The following is a 26847-nucleotide window of genomic DNA, read 5'->3' on the forward strand; positions in this document are numbered from 1 at the left end:
TCCTTTAATATTTAAAGTTTAAAAATTATTTTTCATTTTAGTAAACTTCAATATAAAATTGCGTAAAATTTAATTTAGAGTTGTTAAATTGCTTGTATTCAAAAATATTGTGCGACATCAATTCAACCAACTTCTGTGTAAGAGTGCACGTCTCTTGTAAATTGAAATAATTGTTTACAAATAAGTTACAATTTTTACAATCAATACAGTATGGAAGTAAAGAAGTTACATAAGGCTTATCATCCGCATTATGAACGCATTATGTACAACCACATTCATCACACTTAGAATTTACGAATTTTTGTCCTTGAATTCTAGAAGTTCATTTAATTTGGAATCATCAAAATGAAAAATATCAAAATGAAGCAGAAAAATTAAATTACATAAACTCTAAAAATCTTATCACAAACGTCAGCGAAAAACTGAACTCAATGATGATCTTATAGGTATTCGGAATTTGGCCAATACCATGGTAATTTTCATTGCTACGATAACTTTTGATGTCAGTTTATGAACGCTTAAATTTATGATTTATTTGTTGCTAAATTTTTTAATTTCCAATAATTTTTTAAAACAAAATTCAAACCTAATTTGAATTTTTAATTTTCTGATATAACATAAGGATGGCAACCCGTAAACCTTCCTTTAAGATATATATTATGTACACATGTGTTTATATTATGCGGCATTTGTGTACACAAAATGTAAAATTCTTTTACTACCTTAACATAATTTTAAAATATTTACGTATGTACAAAAATTTAAATATTTACTTAAAAAATTTTAACTTTACACCACATCTAAGTGAATTTATAAAAAAAACGCTGGAAAAAAAAATAACAGATAAAATTACATTCTCTACCTATACGTCATTACCGTTATTCTATATACGCTCATTTTTATTTATAACAGTAGTCAACAACAGTAGATACAGATGAAATTTTCCGCGAAAAAATATTGGAAAAACAAAGTTGCAATTGCAAATATGTAAGAAATGCCAATTTTAAATGTTGTCATATGCATCGTATGAATTTGCATTCGTGTAAGTATTTTGAGTAGAAATATTCATACATTTTGTATTCAAATGCAAATATTTTTAACTTGAGGCGGTGTTTTTATAAAGATTAACATTGAGTAAGTGAGAACAAATCTTTATTTTTTATATTTTGTTCACAATATTCAACAAATCAGTACGCACTTACCTTATGCCTACAATAAGTCAAAAATGGCTGCGGTGGCTTGGGGGGATGCTCCTGTCCCACTCGGATCCCTTGGAATCTACCTTATGTCCTTTAAGCTAGAATCAACTTAGCTCGGAACCTTTTGCTGTATGTGCTGCAAAGGATCCACCTAGCTCGGATCCAGCTTTTGTGTGTGCTACAAGAATCCACTCAAGTCCAATACAGTTCTTGTTTGTGCTGCAAGAATCCATACAGCTCGAATCCAATACATGTAAATTTTTTTGTAAATATGTAAATCTCCGAGAGCGATGAGCTGATTTCTATTTTTCGTGAGTGGTTATAATTTTCTACTCTTTTTGTAACAAAATGTTTAATTTTGACATAAAGTCGGAGATAATTTTATAGTCTAATGTGTAAATAGTAATCAGATTTATCGTAGCTTTAATCCTAATTTTTGTCGTATTTGTTAACCATATACCTTAGATGTACACTTTGTCCATGTTCTGTAATATTATGTCAGAATCTGCTAGATAAGACATAAATTCATATTTACATTGAAATTTTCTTAAAATTCCTAAATCTCAGAAATGGTTTATTTTTGACATTTACTACGAAACACAAGATTTACTCGTTTTGTTCTTGTAACACCACGTTTCACAAGTAAATTTGGAGCGAGCTTCTCAGATAACCTCTACATAAAATACTAAATTACTTCAATGTGAAAGAAATTATGTGAAATAATTAAAATTCTTAATTTACAATGAAACTGTCCATTTTTTCATATAATATTTTGAAAAAATGACCCTGTAAGTTTGTAAATATATGGGACATCAATTTAAAACAGTAATAATCGCGTATTCAAATTAATTAAAAATAAACTTTCATGAAGATTTAAATTTATAAATTATTGAGTAAAACTTAATAAAATATTAAACATTTAAATTTTTTGTTCTATTTAAATGCTTTAAAAAATAAAATTAAAAAAAAAAAAAATGTTCGTAACCCAGTTCCATGGTGAATCTTATCTACCTTATGCTCTAAATCTAAACAATTTATGAGTGTCATATATATATTGTACAAAACACTCTCATTGATAATAGAGTATGATAAACTCTTAATAAAAATCTTAAACTAGAATTAATCGTTGTTTTCTCTCATATATACATTGAGATATAAACACAGAATAAAAATTCTGTGCATACTTTTTACACTTACATGAGCTCCTTTTCTTGCATGATCCAACAAAATTCACTTAAGATTGTCAGTACCTTATTAAAGCTATAATGTTGGAGTTTTTTTTTTTGCTTGTTTCTTTGTTTCTTGTTGTCTAAAACTAGAGCAAACAATTTTTTTTTTTGTTTTCTTATGGTTATTTAAATTTTCTCATAACTACTATTGTAAAACAAAAAAAAAAATAACAAAGGACAGGAAAAAATAATTTCCATTTTTATAAGAACTAATTAACATTCATGTTTATTTTTCTATTTAGTGGAGAAGCAATACTGTGGTGAAACTGAAGTAAAAAAAAAAAATTTTTTTTCCTCTGATATGAAAACGGATCGCCTAAGAAATCAAATTTCTTATTCGCATCTATTAAACAGAATTTTTAAATACAAAATCATTAGCTTGAATGTATCAGCAAATTTTTTAATACTTAAAAACCTACTAATGTTGAATTAATAAGGATTAATCGTAATTTTATATCATAAAACACATGTTCATGTCAATAGTTTAAATTTTATTTAATAATTTAAATTTTAATAGCGTCTGTCTTCTCGAATTCACCAACCTATTGAATCTGAACTACGTATGATTATTGCATGAAATCTGATTATGGTCTCAAGACCAGGTTTCATGTAACGAAATTTGTCTCTATTTTTGAATTAGTGAGCTCTTCTTAACCTACATAATGAGATAAAAGTTCCTAAATTTGCTTGGGTTCCATCCGACCCATTAATTCTTGTTTATTTTTTAATTAATTATCATTTTTAACCTAATTATTGTAATTGAAAAATACTCACAAAATATTTTCAATTAATCGAATAAATCAAGCATTTGACTATCATATAAAAGCACTAGGATTGCTCATTGGAATATTGTTTAAAAACCAAAGCTACCAAGAAAAAAAATGTAAGAAAAAAAGTCATTCAAAATATTTTCCCATATTTTTTTGTAAAAAGAAACGAAAACTTAAAGTCAACAAAGGCGAGAGAGAGAGAGAAAGAAAGAAAAAAAAAACATTAATGGTTTTCCTTTTATTTTCCTTAATTTTTCTTTTCTCTAATCAACGCAGTTGTCTACAAAAGTCAACCAGCGTTTTTTCATTTTTCTATTTTTTTTTTCTTCTTATTTCCTTCTCAAACTCATTAAAAGAGTTTTGGTTTTTTCTCACTCTCTCTCTCTCTCTCTCTCTCTCTCTATCTACTTTTTCTTGCGCTTAATTCTATAATTTAGCTTTTTTTTTTCTAGTGCTTTGATACCTTTAGCCCGCCAACTTAATATCCGCTTCGACATTGTCTTTTTGTTTTTTTTTTGGTTCTCTTTTTTATTTTCGACTATTTTCCAATTTTTCTTTTATTTTTGCTCTTCGTTTCTTTTTCTTTAAATAGTTCCGGTCTAGGGATTTTTTGAATAAATTAAAAAATAAGGAAAGCAAACAAAAAGTTCAAAAAAAAAAATTGCAAGAAAAAAAAAAGCAAAACATTAAACCAAGCTAAAATATTTTCTTCTTCTTTTTGAACAATGTGATCAAAATAAAATTCTTAAAATTATCAATTTTTTTCCCCCCAATTTTTCTCGTGTCTTAAAAGTGACTTTTACTTGCATTTTTTACAAACTATGAGTACAAGATTTAAAAAGAAAAAATACGAGTATAAGAGAAAAAAAAACTGCACTTTAAAATTAAGGAAATTTTCTATTATGTTTGAAACAAAAACCAAGCCCCCTGCACTTTGCAATCTCAATACTTTTCTTTCTGCAGTCTTTTCTTTTCCTTCCACACCTTGGGCTTCATAAAAAGAAAAAGACTCTTAATGGTAATTTTTTCCATTACATACGTGTTCCATATTCTTATAATAAACGAAAAAAAAAATATTAAAAACGCGAAACTTTTATTCCCAAAGGTGGTGTGGTTTTTTTTTTATTAAAGTGGAAGAAAAAAAAATACAGTAAAAACTCCACATATACGTATACAAACTGTAATTTACTAAGTACGAGTAGAAGCTAGTTTTTCCCACAGTTTTTTAATAGTAAATGTTAAACAAAAGAGTTTATTTTTTTTTTTAAGTAAAATTGGAAGAAAATTTATAAAAACAAAAAATCTTAATTTTCATATTTTTTTAAGCAACATTATAAAATTCATTTTGTTATAAAATAATTTTTATTGCATATCTTTAGGGGAACATCAGTTAAATTAAATTTTTTTCTCTCTCTTTATTCTCTTACCTTGCAATGTTATTAATAATAGAAATTAATAATAATTGCTTAGAAATTTATATAATAATAATTCGAGGTTTGTTAGGGTTTGTGAAGGTTGTTTTGCATTGAAAGAATATATTGAAGTATTGAACCTTATATATATGATGCCTATTTAATTTAAATCGAATTCAATTTAAATTAAATTGCTATTTTATTGCTGAGACAATATTGCTGTTCTGTTTATAGTTTTAATTTCAAATTAGAGCAGAGATTATTGTCGACTACTCAATACTAGTATAGTCAGTAATATGAGACAACAACGGCATGTCATTCTCATTGTTAACTACACTGTATACACTTCACTTAATTAAGTATATTAAAATCATTATAAAATCCTGTTCTAATTTTCGTATTGTATGCCTTCCCAAATTCCTATAATATTTAGATTGTAGAATATCAGCTAATCTGAAATTCCTAGTGAAACTAACAATTTACTGTTATGAGAGACATTATATTCACTTACAGTGTGCGTGAATCACTATCAAAATCATAAATGTATAAAAAATTTTAATATTCCTATAGATATATTAAAAGTTTTACACAAGCTTATTTGCAACACAATAAAATGCACATGTATAGTAAATTACTCTTTTTTTTAAATAAAATTGCGTGATTTGATATACATATATGAGTTTAGAAGCACACACAATGGCGATATATAATCGTAGTTACTTTTATAACATTATTCTATAGAAAATTGTGATAGATTTTTTTTTTATAACTTGTTTTTAGTTTGAAATTTAATGGATAAAGTTAAATTCACTCTTGTTTGTTTGTTTTTTCTGTGTTTTTCTTCCACTTTTAATGTATAATGCTTAATATGTCGGTTGATTATATAGTTTTAGTTATAATAATATGTAAATATATAAAATAAAAAAAAATATATATAAAAAATGTGGGTTGATTTTTTTTTTAAAAGAAGTTATATAGCAAATAGTTGTAAAAAAAAAAATAAAAGTAAAATAATAAAAAAAAAAATATTAAAATTCTTATTTTTACAAGGTTTTTCTTTTAAAATATGAGTTCTTAATGTGCATAATTTCAAATAAAAATAAAACGAAACGAAAACTAATGAAAAATTAAAAAATTGTTCTAAAAGGAGTTAAGTGAATTTATTTTTGTTTTTGGGTCGTTCCTATATACACATATGTATACGCTATATGTCATATACACACTTAAAATATTTTAGTATGTGCTTATAGGTTCGTATATCATAAATCTACAACATTTGATAAAAGCTGTTTTAAATCACTTTCAATTAAAAGGTATCGTGAGTTCAGAGAAAAAAAAACTAAGCACATATATTGTGCATCAGCCATAAATCTAGATATAAATATGATTTAGAGGTACTAAAATTTGTAATTTTCATATATATATACATGAAAGCTTGTGTATATGTACATAAAAACTAAATAGGTTGTGTAAAATAAAAAAATCATAATATATATTTGATAAATTTTTTATTTTCAATTGAAAACTATAGAGCATACCGGGGCAATTTTTTAACATCATATGAAAATAGAATTAAATTTCTTTTAAAGCAGTACCTAATAGGGTTCAACTTTAATGTATGAACAATTTATTCTAATAATTACCTATTGGTATAATAAATATAGTTTGGTTCCTTATTACAAAATTATTTATCACTTTTAATATCTAAAATTAATTTCCTTGGTAAAACTTCTTTTATGTTGCATTGCTCATTTGCACAGCTATTTTGAACGACTCTTAATCTTTGAACCATATACTGCAAATTAAAGTTTTAAAATAATCATTGCTATAACAGTCAAATTAACTGGTACAACAGTTTTGAGTGAATTCAATACTTTGAAATCTGACAATGCAATAATAATGTAATCAAAAAACATTAAATTTTTTCAGAAGCTATGTAAAACTATCAGAGTACTTCTGATAATAAAATTCTTTAAAATTAAAAGGGTCCCTTATAAGTGTTTCCATGATTTTCTGCAAAATTTATTAAAAATTCGTTCTGTTTTCATATTTTATTAGAAAATTTTAAACAACGTCCAATAATTGGTGTGGCTAAAATTAAAATAAAAAATCTTGCTTATTCGTAAATTAAAAACTATAAAATTCCCTCGCACCATTTATATGCTACGAGTATTAAATAAATTTCAAATAATTTAAAATTAATTTTTCATATTTATTTCAAAATCATTTATTTAATTTAAACTTACCAATTTAATTCTAACTCAAATATAATGTGTATAACAATACAAATACAATCAGCATACATTAAACAAATTTTTTCTCTCTAAGCTGCAGTAATAACCAGTCTTTCAATATTGAAATTGAAAAAATTACCCTCTTAAATCAAACTCGGAAAAAAACTCGTATTACTTATAAATAATATTCGTATAATAATATTATATAGAGTAAATAAGAGAAAAAATACGAAAAAAATAAAAAAGAGAAACAAGAATAAGCAAACAACAACAACAGGCAAATGCCTGCCTCATAATATATTCAAAACGATAACAGCCCTTAAAGCTAATTTAAGCCTTCAAATTTTACAATCAATTTAATTCAATTTATTTCTGTTATCCTATCATACATTCACATAATTTAAAAAATAAAAAATGAAGAAAAAAAAAATAAAGGAAAACACAACAATAGAAAGAAAAGAAAATGGAAAATTTTTTCTTTTTTTCTTGTTTATTCTTTTCGTTTTCTTTTATTTTCTTTAATATCCTTAAGACTACATGAATTTTAACTTTTGATTTTTCATATGTTTTTTTTTTTTGGTTTTTCTTCTGATTTTTGTTTTTGTTTTCATATTCTCTACCCTGTTCTTTTTTTTCTCTTTTATGCTCATTTATTTTTTTTTTTTTTACATATTGTCATATCGACAGATGTTACTGATTTTCGAAATTTTTAACTTGTTTTTTTTTTTTATTTTGTTTTTTATTATTTTTTGTTATAATTTTTATTATTTTATTTTCGGTGTTAAATGTGGGAATATTGTTGTGAGTTTTGTTGTTTTTGTTTTAATATTTTGTGAAAGAAAAGAGAGAAAATATATAAGAGAAAAGTTAGTATTTTGTTACACCCACATTCATTCATACATATGAGAAAACTTATTGCAATGAAAATAAAAAAAAAAAAATTTCTTCTCAAATTCTTAAGAAAATGAAGAAATCAAAACGAAACGATGAATTTTGTATTTTTGTGTATTTAATCAAAATGAAAATCTTATTGGGAAAATTTTTAAAATACTTATTCTCTTATACCATTTGAAAAACAAAATGATTGAAAAGATTTAAAATGGAAGCAAAGTTACGAATACGTATGTTTGCATGTATGTCGAAAATGTTTTGAACAGTGCTACCAAAAAGTGAAAATTTATCTTTAAAATGAAGTTATTTTGGTCATAATTCTTATAATAACCAAAATACCATACAACTTCGAAAGTCATTGGGTAATCTGGAATTTTTTGAAACAACAGTACTGAAATTTTGCAAAAACAAATATGGTAACATGTCCATTATTTTTTGGTAAAAACAATTAAGATATCATAAGCTTTGAATAGATAACTGCCATATAATTTCTAAAGTTATTTGACTATAGATATCAGAAATTACAGAATGCACAGTATTGAAACTTCGCACAAGCAAATATTTTATTAGGTCTCTTATATTTTATAAAACTAGTTGAAATTTCTTGACTTCTGCCACACAACTTTGAAAGGCATTTAGTCGCGTATTATGAAAACAATTAAAATTAAACAATGTGGAAATTAACACACAGCACTTAAAATCATTTAGGTTCGTGCAGATATCACAGAATTGACATGGTCAGCTCTATCTCTTCTCGTTTTTAATTAAATTTCAAATGAAGATCTCGAAAAGTTCGTGAAGATTTTTTTTATTTTTTTTCCAAATCTTCAAAATGAAGATTTTATTTAAAAAAAAAATTACGAAATTTGGGCTAATCTATTTGGCAGCTCTGGTTCTGAAATACACAATAATAAAGTTTTGTTTTATTTTAATTTTAATTTTTTTGTTTGTTTCAAAGAAAATACTAAAATAATGAATTTCTTAGGAAGATTCTGTGTGAGTAGGTTTTTATGAATTTCCTATGAAACCCCAATATCAGCATGGTATAAGTGTAGATTCACAAATAACATCTTGTTATCAAAGTTTCTCTTTTATATTATAATATTATTTTTTTTAATCAAAACAAGAGAAAAAAAAAATGTTTATGTATATATGTGTATAATAATAAAATTTTATGGCTAATATTTGAAAATAATGGTGAGGTTATAATGCTCGTTTAATAATTGATCGTATAAAAAAAAAACAAATATTTTTAAACGATAAACTTTAAAAAAAAATTAGAATTTTTGAGGTTTTAAAGAAAATTTAATCTACTTTTTATATTTTGAATATTAAAATTATGAATCAAAATAGGTCGTTAACTATAGTTGTATGTTTTAATAAGGAAAAAACGAGCAAAATATTTGTTGTATTGCACTTAGTACAAGTTGTATTGCACCTAGTACGAGTAAAAGTTCTTAATTTTGCTTTACCTTTCTTTTTTAATAGTTTTAATCATAAAAAGTTATTATGTACTTAATAAACTTTATTCGTGACAAGGTTATTTTAACTAATATTCATGGAGTTTAATTCATTGAGTATTCATGGAGGAGATGTCTAGCATTAGTTGTTCAAATATTACTGTGCAATCGAAACAAAAGGCGGCTATTCCAAATGTGTACTACAATTTAGGTACGGTGTTTAAGCTAGGTGTTAAGTAGTTTACGCAGAATTGGAATATCTTTCATCTAATTTCTAATTCAAATTTTTAATTTTGATCGTAAAATTTCAAATTACAGCTAGCATTTTAATGAATTTTAAATTACAACTATGCAAATTAATTTCGCTTGTATAATGGTATAGAGTTATGAACAGAATGAGCAATAATTCAATTCATGTTATTAATCTAATCTTAAGAAATAAAAGGTCTTAAATACGGAAGGCTTAGGAATATTTAACATATTTTGCAATAATAAATGGGCTGTAACACAGAAACAAATATTGGAATCAACAAAACTTGCAATAAATTATAAACAAAAACCAATATTATAAGCAACAATTTCAACTTCTTTTTTAGAAAACTTCATTTTTCTTCTTAATTCTTTTCTAAGGCAATCTAATATAATCTTCGAGTTTTATATTTGTTTAATTGTTATTTTAATATACGATATTAGATTTTGTATATCCAGGCACAAGAATGTTCCAGGCTATGTCAATGTTCTACCTTATTTTCAAACATTGCTGGTTTCAAGACACCATTCAATTTAAAATAAAACCAATTGTTTTTGAAATCGTGTCTGTGTTGCATTGGAGACTTGACATGGTTTTGCATTTTCAATAATTAAGAATTTCTCAAAAATTCAATGGTTTCACTTTTATTTTGAATATTAGAGATTTATTGAAATTTTCATAATTTTTGAAATGTAATAAGATTGCTTGTGTTACTTCTTGTTTAAATTAGTTTCTTTTCAAAAATGTTTACGTTTGAGATTTTATTATGATTGGAAAATTCCTAGTGCATATTGAGTGAGAATGCTAAAAATTTCTACCAAAAATTTCTTTAATTTTTGTACAATTTAAGAACAATGTGTTTACACAAAAATATTAAACATAAAATACTTTAATTTTATTGTTAAACATTTTGTTTATATGCACACATATTTTTTTATTATATTGTGTGTGTGTGTATAATCATAATAAATTATCCTTTTTTGTATTACTTAGATGTTTTAAAAAAAATTTTCTTGTACATGTAGACCAACAAATTCATAACCATAAAATGTTGTATTACATTTATATTATGTATAAATTTATTTATTTTAATAAATTTATTTAAATATTTTGTTATAAAATACAACAATATTACTTTTATGTTTTTAGAAAAAGCACAAAGAATTTATTCATAAAATCAAAAATTACATATATAAAACTTTTAAAATAACTCTCTTTTTTTTTGTTTTTCTTGTTTTTTCTTTTGTTTTGAATAATAAATTTATTCCTGTTGAAATTCATGCATATTCATACAGGCATGCAATAAAATTGTTTTAACAGCTCATAAGGGAAATTAATTCTTTGTACTAAAGTAAAAAAAAAAAACTTCCTTTTAAGGAAATTTTCCCATTAAATTTTATTCATACATGTTTGTTTGTTTGTTTTTTTTAATATTAAAATACTAAAATTTAATACTTACAAAATATTGAAAAATGTTCTAATTTCCAAATATGTAGGTAGTATTGTACATTATGCATTTTCAAGTATATTTATATATGTATATCGATATTATGTAGTAAAAATAATATTATAGATGCAAGTAGTATTAGAATTATTTCACTTGAATAAGTGCTAATTGGTTATGGTAATAATGAAAATACACGTATTTATATGCATATATATATATATACATATATGAAAAAATAAATTATTCTGGAAAAATATTATAAAGTATAAATAGTGTTTGTTTTAAGCATGCAAATACCATTATTATTATTATAATGGTGATAACAATCAATATTTTATTTGGAATTTTATAAATTTTTTCTTTAACCCCAGATTAAAATGAAAATTTTATTGAAATATGAATTGCATTTGAAACAATTGTGATAGGGATCCATAAAATCAATAGAGTTGATAATACCCTTTTAATATAAAAGTAATATTATAGGTGATTTCTAATGTTATCATACATAATTCAATATTCCTTTGAGTACTTATCAACATAAATAGAAATTCTTTTGTATATGCGACAAAATTTGCCAAAACACGACAACTTAGCTGACTTTTGAAATTGAGAGAACAATATGTTTATTATAATTCAAAATCTAAAGGGGCTACTAAAAAACACACAATTAAGAACTTAGTATAAATATTACTCAATGAAGCCTCATTTTAAAATTTATGAATCACAATACCGCCGAAAAATTTTGATTTTGAAGAATATTTTATGGCCTTCAGAAAATTTGCACAAATATTATTTTATCATTTATTTTCTGCTCCATCAATATTTCGGCCTATATTAATGTGATTAATAACTATAAGGTCCGACTAGTTGCGATAGCTTTAATATTTTTATAATTAAAAAAAAATTTCAAATACTGAAGATCTATGGCAATTAATCTTCAATTGAAGAAATATTTCACTTAAACTTTGTGTGTTTAACTTTAAGTTCGATATTGCATACTTTAAGGCTAATAATACAAAAAAATTTCAAAATTTAATTAATTATTCTCTGCATTCTAAAATAATTAGATAAGTGAAATTATATTTTCAGAATAAGGCCCAACTAAATTTTTGTGCTTTTTTATTTGCAATTGAAAAACAACATTTATTCTAGTGCCTTCAAAAGAGTTAAATTTTTTATAAGATAACCTAATAATTTTCTTCTGATCATGTCTTTATTTGTGTAAATTACAAAAATTTACACAGATTAGAAATAAAAGAATTTTCTACATTTTTTTTTTCTTTTATAATATTTTTGAAAACTCATAAATATTTACAGTTCTTATGTAATAAAATCCATATATATATATATATATATATATACATATACATTGATAAATATTTGCATATTAGATTTAAAAAGCAAAAACAAAAAAAATATAATTTTATTTTTCGATAATATTATTAGGGATAAAAATCTTTTAAGAAAATACTATTCCTCAAGTGATTTAAAACAAAAACAAAAAATTTTATATTTATTTTTCTGTATACAAACATATACATTCACGCACATGTAAATAAAAGGAAAAGATTTACAACTAAATAATTTTAAATATTGGAATTTAACAAAAAACAAAAAAATAAATAAATAAATAAATAACTTGACACTTTTATATTTAGTTATTTTGTTTGGATTATTATTTTTGTATATATACATGCACACACTAGGTAAATATAGTAAACTAGGTAAATACAACAGGTGCCTTAATTTAAATAAAGAAGAAATATTTCAAATATTATTTAACATTGTATTAACAGTTCAACACGTATTCGATTCAGGAAGTGTTCTCTGGAAAATTTCTTAAGATTTAAATTTAAAATTTAAGACTCTTGTATTCCTACAAATTATTATTTTTTATTGTAATTTAAGCAAAATTAATACATAATATTTTAACAATCAAAAATTATTTTTAATATTTGAAAAATAATTTTTGTGTAGATCTTATAATACAATCATGCAAATTATTATTTTATATCAATTTAGTATGAGAAAATTGAATTAAAAATTAAAGTTCATACATTCACTTGGAACTATTAATTAAATGACTATTAAATTATAAAATGAATTATAGAAGGAAACATGAGGCACAACTTAAGGTACATCCAATTCATAGGCGCAATTTCCATAAAAAACTTGTTAACTATTAACAAATACTCTCCAACAAACATGCAAATGTATATTATCTCCAAATATAACAATAAATCGCAATATTTTTTCATATAACATTATAACAATAATATTCAAATAACATTAAAATTTGAAAGTAAACAAAAATTACATAAAATTCGCATAAAATTCTTAAATAAAAATATTATACATATTTTTAGTTTAAATAAAATTATTTTAAAAATATTGTTATACTCCGCCAATGAATATTCGTATAATACTTATAGTCAAGTGTATAGATGCAAGTAAATACATTTTAATATACAAAGTAAGTAAGGTACCATCTACATATGCATGTAGATTTTACTATTATAAACATTTGACATTTTTTTAAAATTCAAAAATAGAAAATATTTTTAGCTTGACATTTTAGAACAACTTGACATTTATAAACTACACATAAATTCCAAAATGAAATAAACATTTGTATACAATATTATAATATATATACATACATATATTTAAATAGAAATTTAATTTATTTTACTATACGAATAAATTTTAGTCCTTATATGTGCATGTTACAAGTATATTATGTTAAAAGTATACAGTACATTTTCATTTACATAATTTTTTTTTTTTTTTTTTTAATTTTAAAAATTGCTACATGTTTACAATGTTGTGACATCGCATATAAAACAGAATTAAATTTAAAATTATTATACAAGTAACAAATACATACATTTACATACATATGTACATACATAAAATATAATAAATTTATGTGAGTATATAGCTTTTTATAAAAATATTGTGTACAATACATAAGATTTACGGTACCGAAATTTTTTCCATTTTTGAAAATTTTTTTTGAAAACTATTATAAATATTTATTTTTTAATACTGAAAATTTAATGGAAAAAAATAAAAATAATAAAATTTCTATAATAAAAAAAAATATTAAGAAATTAAAAAAATTTGAATTGGCTTTTTGAATGGTTTATATTTATATGAATTTAGAGTTTATAGCAAGGGGTTAGTGAACAGCAAAAATTATTACACCCAAAGTGTCAATTGTATAGTCAATGAAATATTGAAATTTTTAAGATTATTTATTAATTACTTTATTTATATACCTTTTATATATTTAAATATGCATTTTAATATTATAGTGAATATATGTATGTATATGTTTTCATGAACGGTAATTATTAAAGATCAAAATTCTTAATTCACAATAATTGAATCCAATTTGAAATTTTAAATAACTCTTAATAAATTTTGCTAAAAATTATAATTATCAAATATTATGCCATCATAACCCAATTATGAGAAAGATAAATGACAAAATATTACAGAATGTCATAACAGTATACATTCATTATTATTAAATTTTCTCTCTCAATATTCTCTTTAAATATAATACAAGTATACCACTAAATTAAAATTAAATCTTAACACTATTGTGTGTTATTTATCAAAGAAAAGCATTCATAATTGTTACAATCACTATGACAACATCATCAAATTTTTTTTACATTTCAAGAAATTATCATTTAAATTATTGTACTTACACAAAAATATTTATAGTGCTGCGATGGCATCTCCACAATAGTTTTCTCTTAAATAAATTTCATTTTCTCAGTAGCAACTTATTAAGCAATTTATCTATTCTCTTCAGTTAATTTTATAAAAAACAAAACAAGAATAAAAAACAAACTTTTAAAAGTAAATCGAGAAAAAAATTTTTTTTTTTTTTATATTTTTTATTAGTTTTTAATGTTAAAATTTTATAATATTAATCCACGGTTATCTTGTGATGTACATTTATTCAAAAAAGAGAAGAAAAGAGAAAAAAACAAACAAAAAATTAAATAAATAAACATAAGGCAAAAAAAAAAAATATCCTAGCTAATAACTATTTTTGGGGCAAATCCAAGAAACAACAAAAATAAAAACACGCACAAAACCAGGACCATACAAAACTTTTTTAAAAGTATTAAAGAAATAAATTAGAAAAATTTATAAATGTTTTTAACAAAACTGGCAAATCTTTTTTATAAGTTTATTCGAAATAATCAAAAAAAAAAAAAAGAAAAAAAAATAATTTTGTTTTCATTCTTCTTAAAATATTCCTGGTCTTGTTATGTTGTTCCTCTCTTCAACGAAACAACATTTGAAGAATTTTAAAGATATTTTATAATCAAAACTCAACTCAAAAGTTTTCTTATTGCTTGCTTTTTTCTCTTTTTTTTTCCTATAAAGTCCGTGTACTAGAATTTCGTATTTTTTCTATAAAAAAAAATTATTTTCTCTTTTTAAAAGTAATTTCAAACTTTAATCTTATATGGATGAGAAACATTGAAGAAGATTTGCTACTCTCTAGAAATCTTTCTCATTTTATGTATAGATAAAATGGACATGAAATAAGTATGAGAATACGAAAAAATCAGGAAAGGAATTAAAAGAAAAAAACAAAAAACAAATCCTGAAATGGATATGTGAGGTTTTTTAATTCGATTCTTCTACCGGAAATATATAATTTTTTTATATCTACATAATTCTATTTTTATTTTCCTTGTGTTTTTTAATTTGTATTTGAAATTGAAAATTTCATTTTGCATTTTCGTCCATTTATCTGTCTATAAAAATGGTCTCTCATTAATAATATATTAGATAATAAAAAAAAAAACTTTGAGTTATTACTTTCAAAGAGAGAATTTTTACGTTGCATACTTGCATACAATTAAATATAAAACGCAATACTCTTCTATGACGTATGAAGTAAATTGTTGAGAGACAACCAAATGGCAAAGGAAAAAATGACAAAAGTAGTAAGAGAAATTATAAGCAAAGCGAGAAAATAATGATGGGAGAAAAGTCATGTCAGCTCTCTTCTAGTCGCCTGTCTCAGTTTTGAGAATCAATTGAATTATTAATTTATTTGCCAAAAAATTTGATTCTATTTGCTGTGTATAGCATGATAATTTTGTAGTATGAAAAAGAAATAAAAAGCAAAATGTGATTAAACTCAAAAGTTCATTCTCTTCTTTGGAATCTCGGCTATTTAATTACCGATAAAAAATTTTTTTTTAATATACAATTGTGTTATGTGTATTAAAATTTTATTTACGATTTTTTCCCATACACACACACACACACTCTTATATATGTGGAATTTTTATTTTTTTTTTATGATTTTATCGTTTGTTTTTTTTTTTTTTTTAAGTTTATTAGATATTCTCGCTAATGTCTTGTACTACTCATTCATTATGAGTATTTTCCCTTCATATACAGAATTTATTATGTAGAATGAATGTACATAATAAAAAAGAAAATCTCATTTTCCTATTCATTATACCCTCAAATACATCGACCATACACTTAATATTAAAAACAAAATAATAAAAAAAAAATATATTATGGAAAGAGGAGTAGAAGGACGGGATTTAAATAAAATGAAAAACTTTATATTCTCAACTATTATTTTTAAATTTTTTTTCTTATATAAAAAATTTCTAAGATTCATTGGTCTGGATGGTTCGTTTTCTTTTTTAGTATATTCATGTACAGAACATGTATTCAAGGAAATCATATGTACATACATTCAAACGTAGTAAACACTATCAAAGTAAAACTATACAATTTATCTTTTGTGGACTATAGAATAATAACAATAATAATAGTGTACAATAATTGTAGAGATGATCTATACAAAAACAAAAACACGATATAATAGAATTTTATTAGATATACGTACATCAACAGCAGTAAAAGTTTGGTTTGGTTCTTTTTTTAAATGACACTATAAAGTAGAAAAATAGAAATAAAAAAGTTAAATCTCAGCTATAATAATATCTATGGCTTAAAAAGTTTCTATATTAGATATATACGTTGTCTTATACATTTCCTTGAAATATTCATGATTTATATAGTATACTCGTATAAGGAATATAAGGGTACCCATATATAAATTTGCTTATATTTAAATAATATTAAATTTAAGAAAAAAACAAAAAATTCTTTATAGAAATTACAAAATACATGCTGGGTAATATTTTAAAAACTAATATTGTTTAGCAAGAAAATAAAAAAATGAGGCAAAATATGCCTTAATAGTAGCAAATAAAATTATGCTATAACTTATGTTTTGTAAATAATGTTGAAACCAGAATATTTCTACGCTATGAAAACATCCTCTTGGACATTGAAATCTTATAAATTGTAAAACATACACGTAAATCGTAAAATTCAGAACAATAAGCAAAATGTTGAAATTATTTTAAAAATTAACCTTTATAATTTATAAGGAATTAAAAAGTTTTAAACCTTGAAGGACAAAAATTGAAAATTGCTAAAATTTTTTTTGAGTTTAAACAATAGTATTTAATTTAAAAAAAAATTTTTAGTACGTGATTTAGAGTAGTGTGCAAAATTATGAGTGCAAAAGATCCTGTCCCGAAGGTCTCATTGAAACCGCAGACCTCATTGAAATCCCTGGCGTCGCAGGCATTTAAATTAAATTTATTTCACCATTATTTGATATTTGTACTTAAAAAAATTTTAGTACCTAAAAATACTCACTGATTATACAATGGTACTCAACATGTTAATAGTCAAACACACAATAATGTAATTTAAATATATTTATCTATATAATTTATACCCAGAATTAATTACTAATTAGATTGAGTTTCTTTTAAATAATAAGGAAACAAATAATAATTATGGTGTTAAGATTGAAAATTTTCATAAATTATTAAATTTTTTTAAAATCACACATGTTATTATTGATTATAATATTTACCACTGCAGTAATATTTGCTTCTTATTTCATTCCTTCATAAAATTAACGTCATTTTCGTGTGGGAGCCAAAGTGTTAATCCATTTACAAATTATTAAAATATCAACATTACCCACACTATAAAATTTCAGTTTTTGGTGCAATTTTAATTAACTCTACACTGAAAAAAAAAAAAACAATCATATAGGCAATAATATATTAATGGAAATTTAAGTAAATTAATTAAATTAAATGGCATAGCATTTTGTAAAAATAAAAAATTTTATATTCGAATTTATGTAAAAAAAAAAAATATTTTTTATTTGAGAATTAATAAATATTTTTTCTCACGGCATCTTGGTGTGGAAAAATATTTTTGTTTTTTGGTTTTTTTTTTTGTAATAAATTCATATAAGAATTTTAATTTAAAGTATGTATGTATGTATGTGTAAATAGATTCATATATATACAATTTTCATGTTAGTATTTAAAATGTTCATGTGCACAATAATTGTAAAATTTATTTGAAACAGTTTTTAAGCAATAAATTTTCTAGATAAATAAAAAAAAAAATTTTTTTTTTTGCAAACTTTTCAGAAAAGAACGAAAATTAATTAACAATATAAAAAAATATAAGAATAGAAATAGTTGACCATGCCAACTCTGTGATACCCGTACGAATAAATGATTTTAAATGACCTCTTGCTTTATACAATATGTCTAGTGCTATATTACATGGTAGTTACTGAAAATGAAGGCCACATTACTAAACTCGTTTGTTCAAAATTTTGAAGCTTTGATCTTTTAATAGTTTCGGAGCTATGATCAAACAACATATGAAATTGTATACAAATTATAATTGTATTTTATTCTACTACAAGCAGTTGAGAAATTTCAACGGGTTTTATCAAGCAAAACAGCACTAACATTATATTTTCTTGTGCAAATTTTCTAAACTATGCCCTAAATAAATTTCTGAGCGTGCGGATGTACACATGCGATTAAACCGACTCAGAATTCGACGTTGATCAAAAACATATACTTGAGTCTATATCTTAGATCATTATTTCATAGCGTTACGCACGGTAAAGCAAATTTATGATAACCTTCGAACACATGTTCGTACGTGTATAAAGAAATGAAAAATATATTCATATATGTATATAATATGACAAGTTGGAAAAAAAAAAATAACAAAAAATGAAAAAGAAAATTTTAAAATATAATTATGCATAATTTATGAACATGTAGCTATAAGAACCTTACATACATACATACATACAAACTAAAATAATATGGAAATTCCATGAAATTTAATTTAGGGTTCTTTTTATGAATTTTTTTTTCCACTCATTATTATTATTATTATATTATTTGAAATTAATATTATTATGTATACATAAAAACTCAATTGTAATGAACTTACATATTTACATATACTTATATGAGAACAAATGATATTTTTATTTCATTGCACGAACAGAATCGAATCATAATATTAAAGGCAAATATAAATTAATTTATTAAAGTATATTATAGAGAATGACATAATTGCTATAAAATTGAATTTTGATTTAAAACGACATTAAAAGGTACGAAACATAGAGTTAAAGCTCAATATCAAAAAAAATGCAAAATTTTATGAAATTTTCTTTTAAATTATGAAAGAATAACGAATTTTACTGAAAGAATATTTAATATGGTATAGGCTTGAAATATGATTGAATTTCAAGGATAAAGAAAAGAAGTCTTTGTTATAACAGAATATGTTATTTGAGAAATTCTCAAGAAATTTGAAATTTCTAAAATTTAAATTACAAATTTAAGTAAAAGCTTCTATTGGCAACCAGAACTATACACTAAACTATTACATATTTCTAAGAAAATTATAATGACGCTATATTTGAGAATTAGTTAAGAATTATGACTAAAATAAGTTTACCTGATGTTATTTATCACAATAAAAGTTTGTTCTGATACAACTCTGAATTAATGGTCAAATATTTTATGCTATAAAACAATGCATTTTACAGACCCTAACACAAATGGTATAGAAGGATATTCTAATAAATAAAAAGTTAATTTTTATATGAAACCAATTTTGGACACTATATGAAATAATGAAATATGCTTCTCTCCTCATGTATGATTAAAAATAAAATTTTTTATTGGTCATCGAATTCTTTGCAAAAAAAAAATTTTAAAAATCATTTAAAATTTAAAATTTTTATAAAAAAAAATTTACACTTTACTATTCAAAGCGTTTAAATTTTATTAAAGTCTTAGTAGAGAAATTATTGAAATAATTGGTTTTTACATTTAAAAATGAAATTTAAACAGAAAATTCTACGAAATCATTTTCAAATGCCTATGGTAAAAGTAATTATATCACTTTATCAAAATATTTATTTCAAAAAGTAAAATCCAACCTCCAATTTCAAGTTTAATATATTCGGCCATGAGTAAGAGAAATTTTAATAAATTATGTTTTTGATTCAATTCACAAAAGTTGCTATTTTTTCACTTTTAAGTGACAATTTCCAAATTCTCATTCTTTCAAAATTTTTCACACTAATTTTCAAAATAACTAAGACTTAATATTAAAAATGCCTCACTTAATCCCGTAAAACTAAATGAAAGTAAATTGTAAAACTTTGAAAATTACAATTGCATTTACTGAGAGAGCAAAGCAATTATAGTTATAAAATATTTTTTTGCTACAAATTGCGAGTGGTCGAAAAACTAAAGTATCACTAATAGAGATTTCGAAACCTTGTTCATTTTATCCAGATTCAACTGTTTATAATTATTATAGTTATTTAATTTTATAACACTTTTAATCATATAGCATTTGATACCCGCACATTGACATTGACATACATAACATATATCGAATTAACAATTGATTTGCAATTAAATAATTATACTTATAAATTACATATAGTTCATAGTATACTCGGAACATTAGTTCATAGTATCAACAGTTTAATGTTACTTCCATTAAATAAAACTTCAAAAATCAATGAAAATCCGAAATCATAATAAATGGAATTTTGTAAAAAAAAAAACAAAAAGAAGCGGACAATTAGGTAACTAATTGAACAATCAATTGGAATTTATGTCAAACAAAATATTTCCATTGAATAAATCTGGATTGGATAAAAAAATTTATTTCATATACGATATTGTAATACATACTCTTAATTTTAAATACTGTGGATATTTGCCTGAAATTTTTAAAATTATTTTAATAATTAAAGTAAATGATAAAAATTCATAAATTTCTTTAAATAATTTATAGTAAAATTTAAAAAAAAGACCATTTCACATAAAAATTAAGCAATTTTGCTGCCCACCCATCCCCCTATTTGAAATTCTAATCTATAAATTGAAAAAAATGAACAAATCATTTAATTTTTAAATATTGTTAAAATTGGGATTTATTGTTACCATATAGACAATAAAATATAATAATAATAATATTAAAAATAGACCTAAACACATATTATCCTTTCCAATCCTTATACTCGCCTCTTTGTTTTCAGAATTATTTGTATTTTTGTATGCTGTTCTAATGCTTAAGGTATAATACATATAAGCAGATCATATATACTATTGTAAAGTAATCAAATAATATTGGTTTTTTGTTTTTTTAAAGGATATCAAAGAAAATAGGAAAAGAAATCTATATACTCTCGCCTTATCCTTACAAAAACAAAAAACCAATAGAACAATAAAATAATACAAATCAATACATTCTTATACTGCATTTGTATATAATATTTATATATTATATAGACTGCCTACATTGGGTATTTGTACATTTCCCAGAAATGAAAACAAAAAAAAAATGTTTTTGTTGTGGTCCCAACAAATTCCCAAAGTAATTTCTGAAATCTCAAACCAAATTAGTTAAAATAATTCAACCAATTTTAATTTAAAATTGTTTCATTTATAATACGATTTACAAATACGATATATATATATATATATAAACACATACATTTTTATATAGATTATAACGTAAAATACCTTAAAATATATTTATTTAAAAAACAAGCAAAAAAAACTCATCACAAATTATATTTAAATCAATTCCAATTTCAAAAGCCCAATAATTGCTCTCTAAAAATACAAAATTCAAATATATATATATATATATACATAATATGAATATATATATATACAAATGTATATATATAGAGTTAAAAACCGCAAAAACCAAAAAACTAATTTTATATCCTGAATGATCCTTTAAAAAATATTTTTTTCCTATGTACATACAACATGTTATAATAATATAATTATGTATATATATATAAGCATATATAACATAAACAGGTATATAATATGAATACATACATAATTATAAAAATAATAAAAAATAAAATTATTATTATTTCAAGGTATTTAAAAAAAAAAAACAAGAAAACAAAAAAAGAAACAAAAATATAATATAAAAGAATAATTGGAATAAATACACTCACACACACACCCACATTCACACACAAATTTATTTATTTGTATATTAAATACACATAATATAATAATATGAGTGTTAACCCTTAACATGTTATTATCCTTAATCCCTAATGTAATCATCAATTTTAGTAATTATTAAACAATCATTATAACATTGAAGGATCTCCTCTTTTAAATAAAAAATTCAAAAAAAAAAAAAAAAAATTAAAATTAACAAAATCTTTTATATACATTTATTAACATTCTAATTCAATCCCTACAGCGTATATTTATTATGTGTGTATAGGCAACCCACCCAATTCACAGTCTTTTGCAAAATATTTTGTATCCTTTCCTTTACAATACTCTATCTATATATAAATTTTTGTATTATGTATAGAATTATCCTTTTTTTTTTTTGTTATTCTTGTTGTTTTTGTTTCAAATCATCTCTTATATATTATTATAACCTTCATATAATATGTATGTATATATGAATTTGAAAAGTAAACAGATTTATTGGATTGAGTGGTGAAAACAAATTTTCAGTCCAATGAGTTTTTTAATATGGAGTGTTGTACCGGACATGTTCCTTTTTTGTTTTCTTCTTCTCTCTTGCTGTTTGTTCTTTTTGTTTTTTGATGTACGTTCTTTTTTTTTTTTGTAATTTAACCCTCTTTTGTTTACACCTACATATACGTTAGAATAACAAGTATGTAATTACATTCATATCATTGTACATTATATAATAGGTTACTCATTATTATGGGTATCAGAGTAAAGAGCTAAAAAAGTAGTAGAAAAGGAAATAATAAAATAAGAAACAAAACTGTGTAGGAAAATCTTGTATTTTATTGTTGTTTTTTTTTTGAAGGGACTAATGATTATTAAGGCTAGAATTTAGGCTAGGGTAAATTCAAAAATTTGTACATTCGTTTATAATAGTATTTTAAAACGAGAGTTATAATATTAAATTTTTGTTCTTATTTTATTATTTTTAGGGTCTACTTTGATAATTTAATTTAAGATTAATATGAATGCCTAATTAATATGGGTATTAAGTTATTTAGGAAAGGATTAATGTTAGTATTAAATAAATGTGACGTGATATTTTTTTTAATTGAATTGTGTTATTTAGTTGTAATATTACTGTGAAGAAGAATATTAAATAAGGTCTAATTAATAATATACTATTATATAGTAGTGGACTTAGATTTTACAGTATAAAATAGAATATTCTTGACATGATTTATAAACGAATCAAAAGACATGTGATCGGAATATTTGAATAATTTATATGACAACGTTCAATATATTCTGTGAAGAATCAGTTTAAAAATGTTGTTTAAGATTGTTGATTTCCGGGGTTAATTTAAATAATTCAGTCCACATTCAGTTCCAATTTCTGCCTGACAATATCACAGTAGACATAAACTTCAAAAGCATTCTGCAGTTTAAATAACATTTCGCAGGTTCAATTTTATCATTTCAGTCTTACAATTTTATAAGCTATTCTGAAAAATTTTGCACAATTCTGTCTCAATCATACGTAATATTTAACACTTCCCTTCGTTTTTTTTCTCAAAGTTCAACATATTTTCTCTTAAATTTTTTAAAAAATTGTATCTTTACGTAATAATATTCATAACCTAATTTTTTATTTAATCATTTTTCTTATTATATATTACAGATAAAACAATAAAACAACAAAAAGGACGAACTGTTGTTTTAGAATGTCCAATCGATGGTGAAGCATGCGGTGATTTACATTCATTGAATTGGTTCAAGGGTGATACAAGAATTGCTGTTATATTAGGTGGTGTTAATGTATCCAGTGTTATACCAGAGTATAGTGAAAGGTAAATATATAAAAAATTATACAAAAACTGAAAAAAAAATGTTATGAATAAAATATGAATGTAATTGTGTATGTATATTATTGGTGTGGGGCATGAATTTTATTTATTTTTAGTTTATTTGTTATAAAAAATGCATGCATTCAAATTAGGAAAATCGATTAGAAATCGCATATATATGCAATTTTCTAAAAATTTTTTTCCACTTTTTTGTTTTATCAATTTAATAAAATCGTTCGTATTAAAAAAAATTAATAGTTTTAGATTATTTATGTTTTTTTTAGTTTGTTAGTCAATTTCAATAGCACCAATGCACCAATGTCAAACTAAATAAGGAAATTTCAACTTCTCTCCTAAAAATGTAAATAACAATGCCTGTTGCTATTTCCTAACGATTCTAGTCTAAATCTCCACAAGTCTTTGATGCTCGCCACCCTAATTTTTGGAGAATTTTGTAAGACAAAATGTTTAAATGGCAGTTTACAGCTTTTTTCTCTTACAATTCTGCTCTTTTGTATTACAAAAATAAAATTTCTTTTCATTTAATACGAATTACAATTCATGGCTGAAGCACAGATCTTGAGAAAAAAAAATAAAAAGAAAAAAGGAAATAAAATTATTTAAAACGCTTTCCAGATGTAAGAATGAGATTCGTATGGAATGCTGCATGAAATACAGAAAATGAATAAATTTTTGCGCTAAAAGAAGCTTTTGGAAATGTCCGTTAGAGGTCTACTTAATTCCATTAAGAATATTGCCCTATTATGGTTCTTGTTGATCGTAGATGCGAGTTGCTGCAAATTTATAATTCTAGTTGAACGTTTTCTGAGGTTGTTGCCAATCATTTTTTTATTAGCATAGTGTCATGTGACCCCCTTTTACCATTGCTACTACTGCATTAAAACAAACGTGAACATTTTATTTTAATTTCTAATTTAAAAATTGAAAAATAAAAAAAAAAATAGACCAACAATTTATCATTTTACCATGATTTAATGTTTACTTTCCACAATTTGGGAATTTCACCTACAGGTTTTTAATTTACATCCAAAAACATATACAAACTTATTCATTGCACTAAGTATAAAAAAAAATAATGCACATACAAGCATTTTTATGCAATTTTTGCTTTGTTTTTGATTTTTTTTATTTTGAAAAACTAGAAATTTTAAAATAATGACGTTAAAGTTATATTTGACAAAGGATAGAATAACAAAAAAAAATTTTTCCTAAATTTTTAAATAACCTGAAGGAACAAAATAAAAATTTTCTTTTCTACTTTTAAAATTATTATGAATTTTGTACACAAAACTTACTTAAAAAAAAAAAATTATATTACATTTTAAATAATTTTTAGTGCTTTTTCAACAGAATTGGAAAAGGAAGTGCTTATTAATCTCAATTTGTCCGTGAATGCGTCGGTTTTTCAAAACTTCAATACCCTTTAAGATAGAAAATTGAAATTTTATTTATAAATCGATCTTTAGTAGAAACTTATCCAGAAGAACATTTTTACTTATTTTGCCGCCCTACTGCTGGAAGTATTCCGTTTCCAAAATAACGAAATTCTTCCTCCACACTCACCTTCTATAAGTTATTGTTTTTAAAATTGAGGAAACTACAAAATTTCCCAATCTTATATTTTCCCAATTTCCTAATATCTTTTCATTTAAAAATATATTAATTATTCTTAGATACCAGTTTTGGTCGCTATTTTTTATCAGAAAAATTACAAAATTAGCAATATTTCCGCCTCCATATTGAACACATATTTATTCTGTAGTGGTTTACAACTACAACAACAAATGTTAAGAATGCAGTGCAATAAAACATGGCAGAAAATGTAATTTTTTCGCACTATCCCGATTTCGACCAGTTTTTATCACCAGGAGAACACAAAACTATGGCAAATGTAGTAATATTTTTTTTTTGAGTAACATTTTATATAATTAAATTCCGAATTTAACAATTGTATTGTTAATGTTTCTTGCAAATTTTTGCACTTATCCAAGAAATATGCAAAATTTTATGAAATTAATGAGAAAAAATTTGGGAATAAGATTTGTTTTTTTTGCAATTCCAGCATTTTCACTTGCTTGTTGGAAAAGTGCTACCTTACAAAATCTTGATTCAATCTGTATTTTATTTGTATGTGTACTTATACATATTATGTACATAGGTATATATAATTTTTTTTGTTTTTTGCTAAAAATGCAATTAAAAAATAAATAATAAATCTAAAAATATATACTAAATAATAAAATGAATAGATTCTAATCGATATGAAACAACAATTTTATATATGAAATGCAAATAAAATACCTACACAGAAAAAAAAAAATTGTATACTAATATAAATGGGTTCAGGTCATGGCAATAAATATTCAAAATTTTAAAAAATTAAAACTTTAAATGCATTTGAAAATAAAATTCTGATATGTAAATTTAATTTTAACGCAAACAAATGACGGAGAAAAAAAAAATAAATATTTTTTGCTTTTTATATTTAAATAAGCATTATTGCATTTTCCACAAAATACAAAAAATTTTTATCTTTATATTCTGATCATTTATTTATGGAAAAATCAAATTTACTATTTTCTCAAAAAAAAAAAAAATTTTTTTAATATAAACAACGCTAAGTAAATATTTAAAATATTGTAATTGATAATAAAACTAAAATAATATGTAATTATGTAAACACATTTA

At 23.1% G+C, this 26847-nt stretch overlaps 1 protein-coding gene across 10 annotated transcripts in view; it reads left to right on the top strand.

Annotated features, from left to right (window-relative positions):
• Window positions 1–26847, top strand: part of LOC129612165 (hemicentin-2) — a 154387-nt gene that overhangs the window by 43230 nt on the left and 84310 nt on the right. For all 10 annotated transcript variants that reach the window (XM_055525670.1, XM_055525672.1, XM_055525671.1 and 7 more), the window contains exon 2: window positions 23973–24141. In XM_055525670.1, the coding sequence (XP_055381645.1) occupies window positions 23973–24141 (169 nt within the window). The remainder of the gene's footprint in view (window positions 1–23972; window positions 24142–26847) is intronic.

The sequence above is a fragment of the Condylostylus longicornis genome, unplaced genomic scaffold (assembly GCF_029603195.1).
Source record: "Condylostylus longicornis isolate FDR11 unplaced genomic scaffold, ASM2960319v2 ptg000062l, whole genome shotgun sequence".
Taxonomy (NCBI): Eukaryota; Metazoa; Arthropoda; class Insecta; order Diptera; family Dolichopodidae; genus Condylostylus; species Condylostylus longicornis.